Source organism: Tachysurus fulvidraco, chromosome 24, assembly GCF_022655615.1.
Source record: "Tachysurus fulvidraco isolate hzauxx_2018 chromosome 24, HZAU_PFXX_2.0, whole genome shotgun sequence".
Lineage (NCBI taxonomy): Eukaryota > Metazoa > Chordata > Actinopteri > Siluriformes > Bagridae > Tachysurus > Tachysurus fulvidraco.
In genome coordinates this window covers 6,661,153-6,674,782 of record NC_062541.1, presented here as the reverse complement: position 1 = coordinate 6,674,782, position 13,630 = coordinate 6,661,153, and the positions used below count along the sequence as shown (strand labels likewise).

Here is a 13,630-nt window from a genome sequence, read left to right as displayed (position 1 = left end):
AACTCTGGTTAACATTGTATGCTCACGTTTGTACAACTTTCACTTGGAAATACGATGTGGTTTTAACCATCAACCTGCAGTTTTAACCTTCATATAAAGCAAAGCAAATACTATGTAGCTTTAAAAGATCTTGAAAATCTTCTATTAAGACAATAGTATAAATAGATGGGTAACCCACTTTTTAGCTACCGAACATCAGTTGAAACCCCAGTTGCTCTGGGGGAGGAAACCGGAATACCCAGAGGAAACACCCAAAGCACAAGGAGACTCTGTGCACCCGAGACAGGAATCAAACCCCCGAGGGTGCAATGCAAACATGCTAACCACTAAACCACTGTGCCCCCTTATAGGCAACATAATTGACAGCAAATAAAGCGGTCTGCTTGTCCTAATTGGATAGTTCCTAGTGGTTTCTCCTCTGAGAACATATGGAAAACGTGATGTGAATGTCACCAGATACAGTATGAGTGGTGGTCTGGGAAAATATTCTCTGTAGCCATTCACTGTATGGCTAGTTTATGCCAATCTGAAAGGAGACATAGTAGAGAACAATAGTGACCTTGCTAACTTATAAACTTATTATACCAAAGTTAGAGGAAAATATAAAGCTTATTAACTACATTTAAATGCCATGAGTATTTATTATCCGGTTTTTATTTAATTCAAGGGACAACTTATATTGAACAAAATGCCCAAAATTGCTAAATTAGCTTAATATTTATCAGCTGATCAAGTAATAGAGGTGAATTATTGAGGCATTGTTGAGAGATTGCCGGAGAGTCGTGACATGGCTTTCAGTGATTGTTATACTGCTGTGTGATGTGTCTCATTCATTACTGTTAACACTGGCAACCAGAGTCCTTTTAATGGTGATAGATCTCATCTGTCATAAAAGAAGTTGAAAGCCCTAACTCTAACTAGCATACGAGGCTGTTGTGCGACCATTGTTATGAATAGGCTGTCATTCCCAGTGGAATTCTGCTGAAGGACAAAAGTAATCTTGTAAAGATGGTTGATTGGACCACATGGGTTATCCATGGTGATCTTTCTTGGTTAAATGGCAACTGCAAGCATCCATTTTTCTTCTCCATTCTCACATAGAGGGACTAAACTACAGATTTTGTCAATGTAGATATGCACATTACAATTAAGACATTATTTAAACAATATTCAATATTAACCAGGTTGTTTATACCTAAAAGCTTAACCTGAGCCTGAGTTCAAGAACTTACACAGCTTGGTTTCATTTAATTCTAGATCACTCTAGAAAAAAAAATGTGCAGAAGTCAGAATTCCAAACCATCACCATGTCACGTGACTTCATGATCCGGGCACATGCGCTGGCACCTCGATCAGACGGGATGCGCGAGCTCTGAAGATGCTGCGTGATGCTGAGTGATTTATGGAACCCTGGTGAGAACCCTGTGTCGAGCTGAGAGCCTGAACTCACGCGCTCTGTCTTGGGCGTGAACCTACACACACACACGCGCGCGCGCGCACACACGTCGGCGGCACGTTAGAGGGTGTCGAGACAAGACAGGGTTCGGGCAACGCACGCGCCCGTCGGTGCGTTTAAGCGCGCGCCACTCGTATCAGAAGCCGCCCCTCCTTTTTCTCTCCCCGGCGACGCCGTGCTTGAGCGTCAACAAACACATTCAAATATGTGAATAATCAGCGGGCCTTGTCTTCTCTCATCAGGATACGACCGTGCATCCCTTAAGGACTCTGTTTTTGGTACATCATTCTCTTATATATACATATATATGTCAGCGGGATGCACGCGGCGACCGACTGCTGTTTTATCGCAGGTGAGCAAACGCATGTCGCCTGTTGCTCAGTGCTCTCTGTCTGTGCATCGTGTGCATGTGTCTTATTGCAGTGCATGAACATTTTACATGCATCTTACTGTATCTAGCACGTAATGCACTGAGTCAAATCAGTCGCGTTATTTATGTGCGCCAGGGCTGTGATATCATAAGGGATGATGATGATGATGATGATGATGATTTATTACCTAAAATCCAGTTCATCCCTGACAAATCTGGGCTCTACTAAAAAAAAAAAAAATCTCTTGATCAGGATTAGTGTTTTATCTCTATTTATTTATTTGTTTAAATATTTATTTATTTTATTTATTTATTTATTTTTACCTAATTGTGAACTTTAGTTAGAAGCGGGTAGATTCTTTATTATTCAGAAGGCATTGGAATACTATGATTATGTAAAAATGTCATGCTGGATATCCTTTCATGCACTGAAAGTGAATTAAGTGTAGGAGACTAGACCTGAAATGGCTCCTGACTCCGATTTTAAGCACCTCTCAGGTTAGAATGCTTCTCCGCACCTAGGGCATCATGTATTCAACAGGGTTTGAGACTGGAGATTTGAGTTAACTGAGTTAACACGTAGGGTTAACACCGCACTATGATTAGACGTGTTTGAAAATGTGCAACATTGGTGTTAATGCTGTGTTTTTTACTCAACCTTATACGGTATGTTCCTTTACATTTCAAACCCTAACCTACTAAGTATTGAGTATCTGGTCGGAATAAAAATACAAAATGAATAAGTATCATGCTGTAAGAGCAAGTAGTAGAACTGCACAACTATTTTTAGTTTACTGGCATTTAAAAATTGTCAAAGGAATTTGTTACTTGATTTATTATACATCAGGATTAGTCTGAAATGTTAGAAAAATTACATTCATCATCCTATGTGTGAGGAAGGATTACTCTACAAATTTTACTGCTACATATTTAGACTTTGCTTGTAATAAAGTGTATTATCAATAACAGCTTGAAATGATTTTATGTCTAGTAGAGAACCAATGCATTATTAAATAAATGTTAATAAAATAGAGTGTTTGAATGTGATGCTTCTAGGGTTAAATGCTAGACTAGGCCTGTAACTATTGAATTCTGTTGTGTTGTGTTCTGTTGTGGAAAGTTGAATTGTTTTGTTTTTATCGTATATATGATTTAATACAGTAGTAATTTTGTTGCTGTAAACTATGAGAGAAAACGTACATATAAAACATATCATGAGAGATATTACTAAGGAAAATTTGAAGGGAAAAATAGAATAAAATCTCATTTCCGTTAAGTAAAATGGAATAGTTGCTAATAGCCAGCTAAATGTGATGGGCGATCATGTATTTCTGTCTAAAAAACAAAACCCGAATTCAAATTAGATGTCAGAATTAACCCTGAATAATTACAAAGGACACATGATTAACAGATAGCTTTCGGCGTGCTTACAGTAGGTACGCAAAAGCAATGCGAGTTTTTCTGTTTTGATAACGAGAATTTACATTCTTTCTCACTCATTTTAATTAGCGAGTAATTCGTCCCTCTCTGCTTTCCGTGCCAATTTACTATGGAAGTGATTATAATTTCCGCACTGCAAAAGGTCCATTTAGTCTTTATTTAGAGTTAGAATAAAATGGCCTTGATTGTGTGATCATCTCAATGTACAGAAAGCACACAAGCTGAAAAAAATTATGCTTCTTCACCACGTACTAAACAACTGCCTAAAAAAATTTGTATAGTTCCTGAAAAAAAGGGCAGTGCAATTTTATAGAAGCTCCTTTTTCATATGGATCTGAAATCAGATGCAGAAATGTGCCTTTCTACTGCAATGGGTGTGTATAATTTCAGAGTGATGGCACCATACCCACAATCACCCAATGTGACAGGGGTGTTATGTTTTTCACCTCCTGTGTTTTTTTAATACAACAGTGTCAGACACGTCTTGTGCTGGCTAATGGGTTGGAGCCGCACTGTGCCTCATGACTAGTTTCTTCATATTTATGAAATAAACTCTTTCTTTTTTTTTAAACAAATCATTTCTAGAAAACAATAAACTTAGAGTAGTGAAAAAAGCATAGCATTGAACAAATCTTGCATTGTAAAAAGATTTCAGTGCATCATCAAGCTAATGGTTTATTATAATCCATTTTGTAGTTCATTGTACAGTGCATTAGGAGCTTAATGTGTAACTATATCAGTATGAGGCAATCTTTGCCTCTGAATGACCAAACTGGCAATGAAATGCTTTCGAAATTTAATAAATTAAATCTTTTTTTTTTTTTTTTACTATTGCATATTATGGTTTGTTGTGTTGCTACTTTTATAGGCAAGAACACTCCAAACCCACATCCAGCTAGATGTCACAGTGACTGTGTGTCTGATAAAGCAGGGTACCAGCTGAACAAATAACACCATATTGGCCTGGGACTGGGGCCGAGCTGGCCCACAGGGACCTTCAGCAGACACACGCTCTCACACGTACACATTCACAGATTGTGTCTAACAAACACACTAATATACACACTAGCAAAGCTCAAAAATGCAATTTTAGGTTTCTGAAGTGTGGAAATAAAGCCGGAACCAACAGATGATTTATTTTATTAGGCATCCAGTTTGGCTGTTATTTAAAAATCTAATTTAAGTTTTAAAAATATTCTTTCCTCTAAGGTTTACAGGATAAATTGTGATCTGTAATATAAATCTCTCTATAATTGTGCTCAAGCTTAATATCCAAATATAACAGAAGAGACACTTGTTTGGATAAGGATTATTTTATGTTTATGTATAATAGTAGTGGAATAATGTTGGACTTTCAGCCACACTGATAAATAAATAAGTTAATTCCATATTAGAGAACAAATAATAATGTATGCGCATGTATACGTATGAAAACCTGTTGTTAATTACGAATAATTTATATTCATAATTATAAACAATAATCATTGAACTTTTGAAACGGCAATATAAATAGTTTAAATAATGTGTTTATGCTTCAAATACACTCTTAGTTATATAGATCTCCTAATAATCGTTTGTGTCTTAGAGCAAAATATAGTTTAAATTAAAAAAAATAATCAAAAAGTTAATTTCGAATTCGTAAATCATAGCTTTATGATAGTTCAAAAATCTTATATGAAGAAACTCATCAAGAGCAAACTTTGATGTTTATTTATTTATACTGAAGCGTGATATTGCGGAATGAAATCATTTATCGACAGAAATAATCCGAGGCATCTTAAATAAGTGTGATTTGACGATGATATAATGCTCACAGGCTTAAATCCAATTCAGTTCAATTCAATTCAAATTTTATTTGTAGGGTGCTTTTACAATGGACATTGTCTCAAAGCAGCTGTACAGAACATAAGGAACATAATACAAAAAGATTAATATTATACAAAGGTTCAAGATTGATATAAGATTTATATTTAAATGTGTTTGTATTTATCTCCAATGAGTCGACTGTGGTGAGGAAAAACTCCCTTAGATGGAAGAGGAAGAAACCTTGAGAGGAACCAGACTCAAAAGTAAACCTCATCCTTATTTGGGTGACACTGGGGGGTGTGATTATAAACTGTTATAGACTCCGTAGAGTGTTATTATGAATAATGTCTACGGTAATATACGGTCTGACAATTGTGTGTTGATTACGAGGTCGTTGTCCTCATAAGACCACACATAAATTACTGAAATCCTCATGTTGGTCCATCTCTAAATACAGTAACCAATGATCTGTTATCAGTGTCATTTTTTTTGCAATTTATATTTATCATATTTTTAATTATATACCAACTCTTACCGAAGTCAATCCTTCACACTTACTGCGTGATCATTATGCTTGTGGAATAATAACAAGCTCTTTCCCATTTCCGTAAACGAGCTTCGTTATTATCGTTATTACAAATTTATAATGATTGTTTTATGCAAATTATGTTCACTGCATCGGAAAAAAAACAAACCCAGTAATGTGACGCTGCTCTTAACAGCTGACCGATTAGAATTTTGACTTTCATGCACTTTGACTCTCGGTTTCCGAACTTCAGGGTAGCACTCGGTTATAATGTGCTTATTTTAATATGCATGATATTTCTGGACTTCTGAGAGCACTTACTGTAGATAGAAGTTATTTTAAAACAGGAATCGATTGTATATGGTGCATCTCTGCATCATCTGATTTCAGTCAGGTGCCAGAGTGTCGGTTTGGATCAGTCGACTGCAGATAACTCGATCCAAGCAAATACAATCCTGCCAGAAACACACCTACACACTGGTGACTCCAGACAGCTAAAGTTGAACACTCGGTCTTCAGAGTCGAATTGAGCATTACAGAAACATGGCAACACTATTTTATTTATTGTGATGCACTAGGACGTAGAATAGGGCAGAAAATATTCAATGTTCGCAAATATTTGGATTATCAAACAGAGCTGTTTGTTTCCGGAGGCGGAGCTAATCTCTTTTTTTCCCCTAGTATATTTGAAATCGTAATATTGTGTAAGATTTGTCTAGAGGCAATTCTTCACATTTTAACCTAAACTTTCTTTTATTCGATTTAATTCATCTCGGGATATTAAGGTAAGTGCTTGAAGTGTGTTCTGACCTGTGTTGATCAATTAAATGGGTTCAATAACGTAAGGTTAGTTGTGTGGTATTTCCTGTTGCTTTATACCATTTCTTACCCCTTCTTAAAACAACACTATGTATTTTGTAAGGAATAAAAAAATGCAGATAGGGTGTGATTTTATAGCAAAACTATCAACAACCAGGTGGCATGTAGGTGTTGTCGCATTCCGAAGTGTTTTATTCTTCTTTAAAAGGATCAGTTTGTCAATGCTTGAAAAAAAAAGATATATAGCATAAATACATTGTTCTTTTAAATTTACATTTACATTAACAGCATTTGGCAGACGCCCTTATCCAGAGCGACGTACATAATTGCTTAAATCTCTAACATTGAATACATTAATGCTGGTTCACTAGGTTACATACTTAAGATACCATGAGTTTAAAAACATTTGTTCAAAGTTACAATGAAAAAGTGTCAAAGGTTTTTTTTTTGTTGTTTTTTTTAATGCAAAAGATAAGGAAAGAAGTGCTAGTTGAAGTGTTTCCTGAATAAGTAGGTCTTCAATCGCCGCTTGAATATAGCCAGTGACTCAGCTGTCCGGACCTCTAGGGGAAGTTCATTCCACCACCATGGTGCCAGAACAGAGAAGAGTCTAGTAGTATACTTGCCTGTTACCCTGAGAGATGGTGGAACCAGTCGAGCAGTGCAGGTAGATCGGAGGTTGCGGGGTGCAGTGCAGTAAATCTGTTTTATTTACATGTAATGTCAAAAAAAGATATTGCCTGTTATCACTTATAAATCTCAGCTTGTCTTCTTTATTGAGAAAGCACAATCTCCTCTGTCCTGAAGATTTCCCAGTGGTGGAAAACACCCTAACCATTACAAAGCTAAGCTAAACATTAAATAAACATCGCCATTCAATTCCATTCAAACTTCAATACTTTAAATCAGTTACTATGTGTTTTTCATCGTTATCTCATTTTAATACATTTTTGAATTTTTTTATTATTACTGTTACTATGGCAGCAATGACGTATTAGACCGAGAACATTAATATAATCCTGTTATTTGCTTGACAGACCGAACGACTGTAAGATCTGCTGTTATAGCAAGATACTTATCACCTTCTGATCAATCAGATTTAAAAACTCAACAGCGAATTCAGTGGGAAAGTTCAAGTCAGGAAAGAATTCAACTGTTTCTTTCAATGAAACTTGTGTTTTTGATATAGAAAACGAACCGAATTGTTTTGGTACTACAGAGTAGTATTATAATCGGACAATACGCAGGATGTACTTGTAAACTCACACTCGTGTAATCATATCTATAAATACATCATACATCAAAATCCTATCTTTTTCTCATTAGTTTTTAGTGTATATAAAGTATGACTGCTTCAATTCAGTTCAGTATCAATTCAGTACCAACAGCAATAAAAGAAATCTAACATCTTTCAATAATAATTAATAATAATTAAATGCACAGGGGTTTTTTCCTCAACACAAGCCAGTGTATAAGACTGAAAGTTATGCAGTTTGAAAATAAAAATGTTTCAACAGACACCTAAGATTAGCACGTAGTGTTAATTGAATTAACAGATTCAAGTGTAGTTGTTTTGTTTTCAGGCTGCTTCAGGACTGATATTGTATGTGAGAGGATGTGTATATCTGTGTATCTTGTCTCCAATGAGCAAGGAAGCCCTTCTGTGCTCACATCTGTCACTGAACTTGTTGTTGTTGTTGTTGTTCTGTTTTTTTTCCAGCCATATTCATCACTTACCATGCCCATCAGGAGAAAACATGAATCTGTTACTACCGGTTGATGCAATCATACAGAAATCTGATTTGGGTGATGGATAAATGTTAAAAATGGCATACTTGCTAAAGATAATAGCTGTTGTTTTTTTAGGTCTTGATGCTTTGTCATTCTTTGGCCATTTTCTCTTTTGTCTAATGACATTTCTTTTCATCTCTGTACACATATCCCTGCATTTACACCGGCAGTGATGCAGCACGACAAACAGACCAAAGTCATTCATTTTCAATGAGAGGTGGTAATTTATAGCAACAGGAGGCAGAGTGAGTGTTGACGATGTAAACTGGGCAGGGCTGGCAGCACAAGGTTTATGCAGAGTCTACACAAATGAGCTAAGGAACTAAAGGATAGAGTTGCGCCCTTTTTGCCCATGCTGTGAAACATTATCCGGGGTTTTAGTCTTACAAGTCAATACGAGTTTTAGCGCCTCAACCTAAAAATTTGACCTAAAATAGAAATTTGACCTAAAATAGAACACCACTAGCAAGGTGTGATTGCAAAGAAATAATGTTTTTTTGTTGTTTTTTTGTAATTGTAATTGTAATATAATGTACAGATATTATAACATGATATAAATGTAATGTCTTTTACACACAGGCCTGAGTGGAGAATGAGAGTGTGTGGCTCGACGTGACCACTTGTGCCTATGAGGCTGGCATGATTGGTCCGGCTAGCTGGCAGCGGCGGGATTATGCTGACGTGCGTCCAGCATGACTCCGCTGGACCTGTGGCTCTCGCGCTCCATCCCCATGTGCCTCCTGCTGCAGAGCCTGGTGCTCATGGCCCTCTGCTTCCCATCGGCCAGCATGTGCCCCAAAGGGTGCGTGTGTCAGCGGTCCGAGTACCCGCCCTATGGTCTCAACGTAACCTGCAGCCTGGCAGAGCTCAAGGAGATCCCGACAGACCTGCCTGCAGATACGGTGCTCCTCCAACTGGATCGCAACCAAATCCATGCTGTGCCTGAGCGCGCCTTTCAGGACCTGAGGATGTTACGCAGGCTGAACCTGTCCCATAATTCAGTGGAGACGCTAGGCGAGAGTGCTTTTGTTGGCCTGGAGTCCTCACTGGAGCTTCTCGACTTGTCACACAATCGCATTGTCAGCGTGCACAAGGATGCATTCGCACGGCTAAAGGCACGCGTACTGGTGCACGACAACCCATGGCACTGCGACTGTGCATTGCAGCAGGCTCTCGGTGGCATGGCACACAATCATGAAGCGGCTGCACGCGTCCTATGTCGCAGCTCTGAGCTGAGGGACCAGGAGGGACGTCCATTCCTGGCAGTGGACGCCGATTTGTGCAACCTGGCCAGGCGCACCACCGACTACGCCATGCTGGTGACCATGTTCGGCTGGTTCGCCATGGTCATCTCCTATGTCGTCTACTACGTCAGGCAGAACCAGGAGGATGCACGGCGCCACCTGGAGTACCTCAAGTCTCTACCGAGCAAACCCAGGAAGCCAGACGAACCAGAGGACATCAGCACAGTGATGTGACGTCATTGTTTACGCCAATAAGGCCTTGACTAAGCGGGTGGAAATTAAGGGGCGAAATTTCTGATTTCGGAGAGCAATTCAACCTTATTCAAGCTAAGACACCAACCATAGATGTAGTCTAATACTTAACATGTGTCTTCTCTTTTTCCAGTCGTGCATTACTGCTACAAAGTATTTAGGTCAGATTTGTAATACTTTTCCTAACTCTTCCTGTGTCCACAAGAGATTTTAACTTTAAAGGTGGCATTAGTATAATAATTGCTAGCTCTTTAAAAAGGAGATGGTGTAAATGTCCTGATTCAGACATTGGAACGAGTGGTTTTATGTTCCAGCTGGTAAAATGCAATCAAAAGTACATATAATACTCTACCCATATCTATAAACAGTTGTTAAACACCTTTATGACCAGTACAGGTATTTTGGTATTCCGATCTCAGGTTTAAATGTCGAGATGACTTTTAAAACCCCAAAAGTGTTTTGTTTTGAATTTCAATAGGAAACTTATTCAAGTGGCTTATTCTTCTAACAAATGGATATACATGATATTGTTCAGGATGTGGTGTTTAAAAAAAACGCATGAAAAACATTTTTGATTCCCTTTAAACTCCATAGACTTTATTAGCTAATTGATAATCAAAGAAGAAAGGGCATAGCGCTTCGGAAACTGAAATTTGGACGTTTCTTCCAACCTTCTGAAAAAGGTCATGTTTACGTAATCTCCATTACCTCACTGTTGTTAATCTGTGCTTGTTGAGCAGTGTAATCCTAGAGTGTCAATGTTGATTTCTTTGTGCTCCAGAGAGCGTTAGCAGTGACACAGAGTCAATATTTTTTGTCTTGGGTCTTCACAGGCTGGCAGCCAGGCTCGTTATTGGTGTCTCTAATATCCCTCATGTATACAACAGCCATCATCAACTTCATATTAGCCATCAATATTATGAACAAAGTGGCTGGAATGAGTAATGTGTTTCCATGAAATGAAATGCAAAAACGAAACCTCCGGCTCAGACAACGATTTCCATATTCCTTCCTCCGTTCTGGAGGTGAGACCCGCATAGTAATTATGGGATGTCATAAGAAGAACGATGAGGGCAATATGGTCAGTCTGTCTAACATCATCCTGTGCGTACAGTAATTTAACCAGCCAAATGTGAACAGCTAATTGCAGCTGTCAGTCCCCTGATGGGCCATACTCAATGCCACCTTAATGGTCCAGCAAACCAGGAATCAACAAATGACACAATTCTGATATAATAGGTATATAACTCAGTTTCCTCCTCTCTACACCCTCAGAAAATAAGCATACTAAACTGTACCTTTTCTTGTCACATTGGTGCTACTTTCCAAGATACATCTTTTGTTCATTTGGTCTAGGTTCTCATTACCTGGTGGCAATGGCACAAATCCAGTTTTTGGCTTTCATCTAATGCGGATTTGATTGACACAAAAATTTGATGTTTTCAAATCAGACCCAGTTGTGAATGAGACAATTGTTGGCTTTTCATTGACGTTCACTCAGTGATGAGTGATGAATGAAAGCAGCAAGAAATGTGTGACATATTTAAAGATATTTCAGGAAATGAATTGACTGCTACTGAACCCAAGTAGTTTTTGAAACAATTGCCTAAGAAATGGCAAAACATGGCCCAAAAAAAATTTACGTGGCTACAATGCCAAAGAATCACACTCCCATATAAATACTCTGTGAATCCCTCCACAGCGCGGTCCCAGCATCGCTGGCTCCTGTCCCGTACCCACACATCTCTCGGCACAGCAGTGTCAGTAATAGCTGCAAAAACAGCCAAAGCTAGCCATCTGGCTGTTTTTCGCCTTCTCAACCTGATCACGTGCAGCTGCCGAGCTGTATCTTGACCCCCCCAAAGCAAAGTGACGCAGGTTTGGGCTACTAGCGTATTCATTTCTTGCTTCCACTACGATAAAATGTGTCACAAATATCACTTTGTTCTATGTGACGTATGGGAATCGATTAAAATTGATGTGTGTTTAAAAACCGTTACATTTACATTACCGATGTGAACCAAATGTCAACCGTTATGACAGATTCAATCTGAGGAAAAACATCTCAGATGTGCAGCGAAGCGTCAAGCGAATGTAACCTCGATAAGTAACCTTTACCTAGAATTCTGCATGTGGTGTACTATGTGGAAACTTTATTCTAAAAAAAAAAAAATGTAATTACAGTCCGAGGGGAGCACGGTGGCTTAGTGGTTAGTATGTTCGCCTCACACCTCCAGGGTTGGGGGTTCGATTCCCGCGTCCGCCTTGTGTGTGTGGAGTTTGCATGTTCTCCCCGTGCCTCGGGGGTTTCCTCCGGGTACTCCGGTTTCCTCCTCCGGTCCAAAGACATGCATGGTAGGTTGATTGGCATCTCTGGAAAATTGTCCGTAGTGTGTGAGTGTGTGTGAATGAGAGTGCGTGTGCCCTGTGATGGGTTGGCACTCCGTCCAGGGTGTATCCTGCCTCGATGCCCGATGACGCCTGAGATAGGCACAGGCTCCTCGTGACCCAAGGTAGTTCAGATAAGCGGTAGAAAATTAATGAATGAATGAATTACAGTCCATTTATGTAGCTTAAATCAACTAAAGGTATATTATATCCACATAACCAGGTAAAAGGTACATATTGAAAGCACAAAAGATGTACCCTTGATGGTTCCACCCACCAACAGAGAAAAGTACTATCTTTCTGAGAGGATTTTTAGCTACGAGGTGCTTTAAGCATAATCCTTTCAATACAATACAAGTCTTAATTGATTGTGCTTACAGTTCTATACTGTGTTTTTAGAGTTAATACCGGTGTGAAGAGGACGGAGGAAGGAGATCCCTTTAAAGCATTGTTGTTGAATGTCTGTTGCCTTGCCTTGCAGAAGAAGTTCCACATACATATACACACACCGTGTAGTGCTTAAGAGTGACAGGAGCTGCCGTTCAATGCATAATCCACAATGAAGCATGGTGTAGCCAAGGACTCTGGAGATTTTTATAAGTGCCTGAAATAACTCGTCTTTCAATATCCCGTTTAACTGTCAGCCATACATTCTGTCATTCCTGATTTACGCTCAGCTGATTCATGCATGCAGGCCTTAGGGACAGTTTCTTCTTTCCAAATGTTTTCTACACAGACACTACAAGAGTAAAGGCTGAAGGAAGAATCGTAGAGTGGCATGTGGAGTTAATAGCTTCAGCTTCATTCCCATCAGAAGATTATGGAAGAAAGAATGGATTGCAATGTGATTTTTTTTGTTTTGTTTTTTCATTCCTGTCTTACAATTTCATTTCCCAAATATAATTTTTTCTACCTGGTAAACATCAGCCTGTCTTCTGTTTTAAAGTAGTAATCTGATTTTGAAGACCTGAACACTGAATACTACAGATGGTACATCACATTAGAAGTGCATGTAGAGGAGAAAATTAAACAATAAAAAAAAACTCTGGCTTGGGGGAAGATGGTCTCCATTCATGTTGTACTGTGATCATGAGGTATTCATAAATGCAAAAAAAAAAAAAAATGCACTTCACTAAATGCATAGTTTCAGAATGACACCGATCTTCTTAATGACCTATTATTTTATTATTTTACATTGATGGGAATTTTTTAGTGCACTTGTGTTGTCCGAGAGCCTCTTGATGACCCTACAGATAATGTTGCAGGGCAGATGTGTTTATAAAGCCACATGGCACACATACACTGTGTAATGGTCATTCTCATATGACAGAGTGTTTGTATTTTTATGAACCCGTCTCATCAGGAAAACGTGTTGAAATTTGCATTTGGCAGTAATAGTGGTCCTCAAATGCATAATAAAAGATCATGAATAAACCATGGAGTGAATGCTGATGAGGGGGCAGTCAGGACCGAATTGTGTTTGAAGTGAGACAAGAGCCGAATTGTCAATGCTTTTGCTAAAAGCATCGGTTTGGGAC

The 13,630-nt window shown here is 38.6% G+C and overlaps 1 protein-coding gene across 1 annotated transcript; it reads left to right on the top strand.

Annotated features, from left to right (window-relative positions):
* Positions 1-1,318: 1,318 nt before the first annotated feature.
* Positions 1,319-11,978, top strand: lrrc3b (leucine rich repeat containing 3B). Its single transcript, XM_027175559.2, has 2 exons — positions 1,319-1,808; positions 8,788-11,978. Exon 2 carries the CDS (start codon positions 8,901-8,903, stop codon positions 9,684-9,686), a length of 786 nt encoding a protein of 261 aa, XP_027031360.1. The 5' UTR covers positions 1,319-1,808; positions 8,788-8,900; the 3' UTR covers positions 9,687-11,978.
* The last annotated feature ends 1,652 nt before the right edge of the window (positions 11,979-13,630 follow it).